The 9,144-nt window shown below is 40.5% G+C and overlaps 1 protein-coding gene across 1 annotated transcript in view; it reads left to right on the top strand.

Annotated features, from left to right (window-relative positions):
* Positions 1 to 9,144, top strand: part of LOC101863774 (scoloptoxin SSD14) — a 30,318-nt gene that overhangs the window by 8,705 nt on the left and 12,469 nt on the right. The window contains exons 4-7 of the mRNA XM_035972241.1: positions 4,018 to 4,143; positions 4,646 to 4,776; positions 6,383 to 6,581; positions 7,897 to 8,060. Of these exons, the coding sequence (XP_035828134.1) occupies positions 4,018 to 4,143; positions 4,646 to 4,776; positions 6,383 to 6,581; positions 7,897 to 8,060 (620 nt within the window). The remainder of the gene's footprint in view (positions 1 to 4,017; positions 4,144 to 4,645; positions 4,777 to 6,382; positions 6,582 to 7,896; positions 8,061 to 9,144) is intronic.

The raw sequence follows: 9,144 nt of genomic DNA, 5'->3' as shown, positions 1-9,144 counted from the left end.
TTCTTCTTCTTCTTCTTCTTCTTCTTCTTCTTCTTCTTCTTCTTCTTCTTCTTCTTCTTCTTCTTCTTCTTCTTCTTCTTCTTCTTCTTCTAGACCTTAGAGGAAGTCGACTGTTGGTTCTTCAAACTGCAATACAATTGATTTTTACGTATGTGACCGCTTTTCCTACTTCGTAGGGCCTTGCTTTCAGGCAGCCACGTTTAGATTTCGAAGGTAGGCTATTCTTTATGTCTTTAAATAAACTGACTAGAGTATTGTCAGGTTTTTGTATGAATTAATTTTGAATTTTGCCTTGGTGGCGGCCGAAGCCTACTCTTATCGATTTTAGAACCACCAAGAGAACTTAAAGTGCGCAGCTTGCACATGGGACCTCCGAGATATTTTGCCCTTTCGAGAAAGCAAAATGTTCGGTCACTCCTACCCTAAGATTAGGGATGTGTGACTGAAAGACAGTAGTAAGAAGGAGCAAGGAGAAGCAGTACGTTCTGTCGTCTGCTTTCATCTCCACTTTCTCGCTCTAACCCGGCCCACCCCCGGCCAGTGGGCTCCTCTCTCCTTTGCTCCTGACTATTTCTACATGTCTAGAGAAAAGGAAAGGAGGTGAAAAAAGAACATTTTAGAGAAAAAAATTAATGTTTCCGTCGCTGTCAGGTTTCGAACATGGAACCTACTGAATGTGAAACGAAGGCGTAGGCCTACCTCTAGACCACGAGAGCCCCGTATATTTGGCTCTGATTGTTCTGTTTTTTAATGATCTTCCAGGGATCTTTCTTAAACCGATACACAATACACACGTGTACATGACATTATATTTCTATTTTCTATGAAATGATCCCAAGTAGAAATTCGTGTGCCGGTGTGTTTTTATTTGTTTGGTTGTTTTTTGTTTCCGTTTCTGTTTTCGTTTTTACTCTCTCCATTTCTACACTACTTAACTGATACACACACGTATGCTTCATAAAACGACTTCCATCATAAATCGGTGTGCGTGTTGGTTTATTTGTTTGTTAGTTTGGTGTTTTTGTTTTCACCTTATTTTTGCTTTAATGATACACACACGTACATCTATGCTTCATACATTAATGACTCCCATTAAATTTTGTGTGCCTGTTTGTTTATTTGCTTGTTACCTTGGTGTTTTTGTTTTCATTGTATTTGTACTTTATTGATACACACACGTACATGTATGTTTAATAAAATAACACCAATTATAAATGTTTGTGATTGTCTGTCTGTCTGTCTGTCTGTCTGTCTGTCTGTCTGTCTGTCTCTCTCTCTCTCTCTCTCTCTCTCTCTCTCTCTCTCTCTCTCTCTCTGTGTGTGTGTGTTCGTGTGTGTGTGTGTGTGTGTGTGTGTGTGTGTGTGTGTGTGTGTGTGTGTGTGTGTGTGTGTGTGTGTGTGTGTGTGTGTGATTGTATGTATGTTTGTATATGTATGTGTATGTGTGTGTGTGTTTGTGAGAGAGAGAGGAGGGGGTAAAACGTAAGTGTGTGTGTGTGTGTGTGTGTGTGTGTGTGTGTGTGTGTGTGTGTGTGTGTGTGTGTGCTTGTGTGTGTGTATGTGTGTGTGTGTGTGTGTGTGTGTGTGTGATCATGTGAATAAGAGTATGATCGTGTAGGAGTATGATAAACCAATCATGGAGAAACAATTTCAAATTGGAAAACAACAATAAAACAGAGAATTGCAGTCGCAGCATCCTCACTGAAAATGATGACATCCACCTGAAGAGGACAATGCAAAGAGAGAAAAACAAAAGTTCAGACTCTAAGAACATTCTGGAGACTGTTTTCAAACTTGCTACTGAGCTGACAGCATTTTAAAAGAAATTTTTCTTTAAAATTCTCCCTGCGACAGCTCCTTATTGCTTTACGCTGTGATCAACTTCTCTCTTTCTTGATCCTCCTTATGAACACATTGGCGGGAGATTTGACTGAGCTCTAGTTAAGCCAATGATAGTACATAACAAGATGGGCCACTTCTCTCTTTGAGCCAATTAAAAAAGTGTCCTCAAAATTTGGTGGCGCCCTCTTCACAAAAGCGCACTTTTGCGAACAGAGTTACCCTACTTGAGTTTTAAAAAATGAAAGTGAAACTAGCAAGTTTTGGGATAAATTACGGAAGAAAACTTTTTTAAAATGGTTACGCTGACAAAAAACCTCGTCCGGAGAAAAGGGTGATGGTTTTCTTCGATTAATTTGACTTTAGAATGAAAGGCGAGAGGTCATTAAAATAAAAAACCCTAAAACTCCGCACTGAACGTACCCGAACTGCTGATGAACAGCAGTCGATCTGCGCACGCAAGGAGGTGTTATTCCTATTCTTCTTCTGGAAAAACGAAAGAGAGCTTCAAAACAGACTGCAGCGCCATCTGAAGCAAAGAGCATACTTCCTGCGGACACTTTTTTGGCTGAGTGGCCCATCTTGTTATTCACTATCTTTGGTTAAGCTTACTGAAAATCGAGACGAAATGTAACATGTTTGGTGTAAGTGTATTCGATACTGTAGGCGATTACACCAAGTTCAACTGTACCAAAGAAATATAGTAAAATACTAGTCGCTGTTCGCCTGTCGCTGTTCCCCGGTAAAATGACGTCAGCAGTCGCTGTTCCCCGGCGCAGCCGTCACTCTCTCTCTCTCTCTCTCACACACACACACACACACACAAATACACACACACGCACACACACACACACACACACACTCACACAAACACACATACATTCATAAACACAGACATACAGACACACACGCACGCGCGCACATATACACACATTCACTCTCACATATCCTTTCTTCAACATGCATCTATACACACCCATGCATAATATTGCACTCACAAAGTGACCCACAGTCACACACCTATATTATAAATGAACTGCTTAATGTTATCTATAATATTTATGCTAAATGATAATAGTGATAGCTCGTCCGTCATTGTTCGAAAGAATTAAAGGTTAAGATGTCTTGTGGCTTCTGCTGTGGCCGATGCAACCAAATTTGGTAGAGAAAAGTTGGTCACATTTTGAAAAATTATATGCCTTACGTTCATAATTATGAGGATGTGCACTGATGGCAGACTTCTCTCTTGGCTTCAGTATTTCTTATTTCTTATTCATGAAGTATCATAATAATAATTTGCTGCCCACTGTGACTGCTACTCTCAAGATGGGACTGCCAGGAGCAAGGCTCTCTCATATTTATGTTGAAGTCCTTCAGAAACACTTTCAAGGTGTCATTGAAGCACTTTTTTTGGTATGCCAACCTTACGCTTCCTTGAGGACAGTTCAGAATAGAATACTGCCTTTGGGACTCTGAAATGAGGCATTCTTACGACATAGCCAGCCCTGCGAAGTTGTGTCCTTTTGAGCGTACAAAACAGTTTCTCGCCATTTGCCCTTTTGAGAACTTCGATGTCTGGTATTTTATCCAGACATTTGATGCCAAGAACTCTCCTGAGTCTTGAGGCATCTCATATTGAAATGATAAAGCTTTTTGCATAGATTTGGTACACCGTCGAGGTTTCGACACTATACAGCAAAGGCTGGGAGAACCACAGCATTGCAGACTTTCAATTTGTCTCTGTGCAGATGCCACAACAGTCCCAAACCTTTACTCTGAGTCTTCCAAAGAAAGCACTAGCTTTATTCATCACGTAAAGTTATTCTGCATTAATGCGGGCATTTGAAGATAGCGTACTGCCAAGATATTTGAAGCCATCAGCATTGTTCAGTGTTGCTTTATGTATTTTAATTTTAGGAAGGAGGGTCTGCATATTACCAGGGACAGAACTTCTCTCTTAACTATTCTTATTGTAAGTCCAAAAGTCTCACATCCATTTAAGCTGAATACTAAATTATACACAATCAGTATTCGGATAATAATCCGATGGAATTACGATTACTCACACTTTAAAGATCAAAGTAATGCTTATATTACGAGATGAGACAATGAAAGTCCTTATATTTACAGGCGTATAGGTCCATGGCTAACATATTATTCTTGATACTCTTCGGTCAGAGAGCTCATGGCAAAGAAGAGAGGGAGTGCTGTTGATGCGGCCATTGCTAGTATGTTGTGTGTGGGAGTGACAAGATTTCAGAACAGTGGACTCGGTGGTGGTCATTTTGCGACAATCTATGACAGGTCAGCGATTTTAGTTTTATTCAATAAGGCAAAACGAAGACACATTGTTCTCTATTTTGAGGATGGCTGTAATTTTAAAGAGAGAGAGAGAGAGAGAGAGAGAGAGAGAGAGAGAGAGAGAGAGATAGAGAGAGAGAGAGACTATGGCGCGCCTAACGACGCCTCATGTCAGTGTCAAGATTCCTGTGGTGACGTCATTCACAGTACTTAGAACCACAATGGCCTCCCCGCCTTTCAATGAGCAGCAGATTACGAAAGCTTCTGAGATTAAAACTTATGAAAGGCTTGTGGGCTATTTTTATTTTTGTCGTTGTTGTTGTTGTTGTTGTTCTTTGTTTGCTTGTTTGTTTGTTTGTGTGTGTGTGTGTGTGTGTGTGTGTGTGTGTGTGTGTGTGTGTGTGTGTTTGTGTGTGCGTGTGTGGTGATGTCTCGAGACCTGAAATATTAGTATGATACCCTACCCTTAATTAGTTATCTGATTTTTGTTTCCTCATACTTATAGTCTCAGACACACCAACCAATCAACTCTCCACAGAGCGTCCAGGAAAGTACAGTCCATCATAGCCAGAACCATGGCCCCGAGTGCAGCCAACTCAACGATGTTCATCAATGATACTGTCGGCGTAACACAGGGTTTGTTTGTTTGTAAATCAAACATCATCTTTTTCACTCCAGCCTATCAGGTGGTTGGAGGATTTCAATGATCGATCCTACTTCTTTTCTTTCCCACTGTTGTTTCTGCCTGTCCATGAAATGACCATAATTGTTTCAATTTGTATCTATTTTAATAGATTTAACCATTCCAACCTTTTTGGAGATATGTATGTATATATTTCTCCACAGATTTTTTTTTGCACACGTATGACCTGCTTTGGCGGTACTTGTGTCTAATTAGGTCAAAGAGAGCCAGAAAATGTAGCCTGCAGTGAGTGCAAGGAAGTGACTCACAATAAAGATATGAATACACAAACAGAAATCAAAGAAGCAGAGATGACAATGCTAAAATAAATTATGCATTATCAGTTTGGTTTCGAATTGGGCTATCTTTATCTAGCCTTTTGCGGCCAGGATATATTCATGCCATGACCTGATAACAGGCGCTAAAAGGTTGAGGGGAATAAAGCACTGCAGTAGGAGTTAGTCCCCCCCCCCCCCCCACTTTTTTTTTCCTTTTTTTTTTCATTGAGAGTTAAACTGATCAAGTAGTGTTTGTTGACTGGAACGTTCAACTGCCATAATAATCGGGAAAATACCTCATTAAATATAAATTATTATGTGTTCCACCTCACCCCCCCTCACTTTTTTTTAGGTAGACTCTGCCAGTTTAATTCTTAGCTTACACAATCAATGCTTCTGACTGCTTATGAGAGTCTAACGAAAGGAGTGAACTGGGTATTTATATGGAAATAATACAGTTTCTAGTGTTGTGCACACTGCTCCAAAGCTGATTTACTCAACTTCTGTTATTATAATTCATAAGGCTATTTTCTTTCACGGTGATGTTTTCAAATTAGGGAAGAGAGGCAGTTATTATCAAAAATTGATTATGTAGGCGCTCCGTCCCTAGTTTTGTCCACTTCGTGTTTTTTCGCGAAAGTTTTAAATCCACTATTCAAATTGTCCAGTGCCATCTATTCTTGGCATCTATTCCAATACAGTAGCAACCTTTTTAACATATTATTTAGGAACGATTTGAATTCGAAGGATGTTTTTAGAATCACGAATATCGCGAAATCAAAAAGTAGGCGCAAAAATTCCTGTACACAATAAGTAAAGAGAGCCTTTTGCACCTGATGCCAAGGTTAAGCAAATGTGCCCCATATAGAGTAAAGATGCCCTGGACGAGAAAATTTCGAATGGAGGGCTAAAGTTGACCTTTTCTAAACCCCTTCACACCCACGAACAGAGGAGTGCTCTTACGACAGAGCCAACAGCTACTATATAATATCCATTCCTCGTCGGAGTCTGTGGTGTAGATCCAGGCGCTTCACTACCGCAGGTAGGAGATCCGAGGTCGATTCCCTAGTGAAAAGAAAACTTTTATCGAGTATCTCAATTTTTTTTTTTGCTGGGATGTATCCCTCTTAACCGGGATTAGCCTTAATAAGCGGGGTCGGAAACCTGTCTCCTGTATGATCAAACTTGTGTCGGTGGGGTTATAAAAACGCCAGCCTAAAAAGAATTTTTAAAAATATAAAATAAAATAAATGAATATATAGTAAATGTATATATTTGTCAGGAGGTCGTTCAATCGCTGTACCGGGAGAAATTCTCGGTTTTTGGGAAGCTCACAAGCTACAGGGTCGTCTTCCTTGGCGCGACCTTTTCCAACCTGCGATTAAACTTGCTATTGAAGGCTTCCATATCGAGCCCTCTGCAGCTGCTATCATCCAACGTAAAATACCCACAGGAATATTTGACTCGTTTCCAGCTCTCAAGTGAGTTGTAGTTGCTTGTTGGTTCATATTGTTTGTTTGTTGTTTTTTAAATCTTTTGTGCAGGAGCTCTGTCTTTGACGTTACCTGTCTCTGTGGTTTGAGGTTTTTTTTTTACACACGTCTAAGTATTGGGTAGAGGGGGTGGAGGTGCCGTTGTTGTTTCCTACAGCAACGACTAGAATTTCATCATCATCATCATCATCATCATCATCATCATCATCATCATCATCATCATCAACAACAACAACAACAACAACAACAACAACAACAACAACAACAACAACATTCAAGGAACTTGCTCTACCGCAACAAAAACAGCCCTTCAGTAGACCTGAAACTGTAACGACTGTGAAACGAAACACCGGTCACACAACTTAGCATAAGAGTCCGGGGAATAGCGTCTGAATTGTCTGTTGGATAACTTCAAGAAATGTCGAAACTGTCTCTAAAAAAGTAATGAAATGCAGATGGCTTTCTTCCGATTGTCAGAGAGCTCGTCGTGAAACTGCATGTGAACAGTTCCGACATCTGGTTGACTAGACTCAGGAGTCAAAACTGAAACCAGGAAAGACGCCCCCCTCCCTCTCTAACCCCTACCTAAAAGGCTTCATATCTGTCAGAGGGGACCGTAAAAATTCAAGATAGCTGAATTCCCAGATATTTTAACATGTCCGCGACGCTTCAACCAGAGAAACTGAAACTTCGGTTTTTTAAAGTAAAGATGAGTAAGAAGTAGGCAACGTTCTAAAACCTAGACTGCTCCCACGTCTGATCCCACACAATCCAATAGAACACAAGCTTGGCCACCCATGATTCCCTGTTTGCTCTGATACTATCATCCTTGGTGACTTCAACGCATACTGTCACTTCCTGGACACATATTATTTTTAATCCCCTGATGCACGAGGAGAATAATTGGTGAACTGGCTACTTGACAACGACATGGCCGCCACGAACGACGGATTGCAGACGCATTAACACCAAATTATATTATCTTTATACCTGTCTACAAGCCTTTGCAAGAGAGAGAGAGTTAAAAAAAGAATTTGACCGAAAAATGGGTCTTTTCTTTTTTTCCATCTGTGAATGACTGATAAAACAAGTCGATAAAGCAAACAGCTCGAAGACATCACTTTACAGTGGAATCCGCCTAATCCGAAATTTTGGAGACCGCTGGGTATTCTTCGGTTTAGCTGGGTTTTTGGTTTAGAGACGTTCCTCAAATCGGATTTAATTTTCTTTCCGTTTACCGCTGTTTTTTGGATTAACCGTTTTCGGTTTGTGTTGACTGCGCTGTATATTCTTTGTCATGCAGAGCCACCGTGACGAACCCAGCTACAGGCACCTGGTACAAGGAAGGGGAGATGGTCCGGCGTCCCAAGCTGGCAAGGACCTTGAAGAGAATCGCTGACGGTGGCGCAGCTGAGTTCTACAATGGGAGTCTAGCTGATGACATTGTCAAGGAGATACAGGGGGCAGGTGGGTTGGATGCGTATTGCATGGTATGTTTTTATCTCTTTGAGGATGTATATTTGTCACATAATATGCCCGATCATCAAGTGCAAATCACAAACATGAGTTTGCATATTTCAGAGTGTGCTAGCTGTTCACTGAATGTTTAAAGTACCATATAAATTATACGAAATTGCAAACATCAGTAAGAATAAAGAAGCTATACTTCCTTCATAAATGCCTCCAAACAGCGCGTCTTCAAGCATTGTCGAATGACCAGAACGCACGTCTAGTGAGAGTTAACGCCCCGTGCAATACTGAAAAGTTATTCAAGAGGCTGGACATTAAATTTCATTTTGAAATGATTTGATGAAATAGAAAGATGCCGCTGACCAGAGCCTGCTATTTCAAATTGAACTTGCTTTGCTTCATCAAATTAAATTTGACCAGGAAATCCGCAATCCCACGTACAAACAAAAGATTTAACCCCGTAAGGAAGGACGTTCACCAGCGTGTGTGTGTGTGTGTATGTGTGTGTGTGTGTGTGTGTGTGTGTGTGTGTGTGTGTGTGTGTGTGTGTGTGTACGCACGCGCCGTATTTACCATGCGGAAGCAAATTTCTCTTTGTGATCAATAAAATTATTGTTATCGTATCTTGTTATTTTATCTTGTGTTATCTTATGTTGTCTTATCTTATACATCCATTTTCCGAGACAAATTGAACCACCCAGACTCTAAATGAAACACAGACCTCCTCATAAACGTAGTCGTAGTCACTTATTTCTCTCCAATATGGAAAAAATTCAAGCCACTCGTCCACAGTCACAAGATAGAGAGAAGATAAACGGAAACTTAAAACTCAGAGGTATAAAATAGTAATTTTATTCTCCACACACGTAGAAATACTGGACAAACCCTCAATTTGATCAAACAAGCATTTTGCTTCATCAAAAACCAAACTGATGTGTATTAGAGAATTCTGGCCGACCCTCAACAAAGGGAACTGTTTGCGACATCCATGAGAACACAGCAGCAAATGTGAGGCTGCGTGGTGGAATCAGGCTTTCGTTAAAATAATCAAAGTGAAGAAACTTGCTTTTTTCCGCAGGTC

The sequence above is a fragment of the Aplysia californica genome, unplaced genomic scaffold, assembly GCF_000002075.1.
Source record: "Aplysia californica isolate F4 #8 unplaced genomic scaffold, AplCal3.0 scaffold00623, whole genome shotgun sequence".
In the NCBI taxonomy this organism is placed as follows: Eukaryota; Metazoa; Mollusca; class Gastropoda; order Aplysiida; family Aplysiidae; genus Aplysia; species Aplysia californica.
Note: the sequence above shows the minus strand (reverse complement) of the source record. Positions and strands in the feature narration are given on the sequence as shown.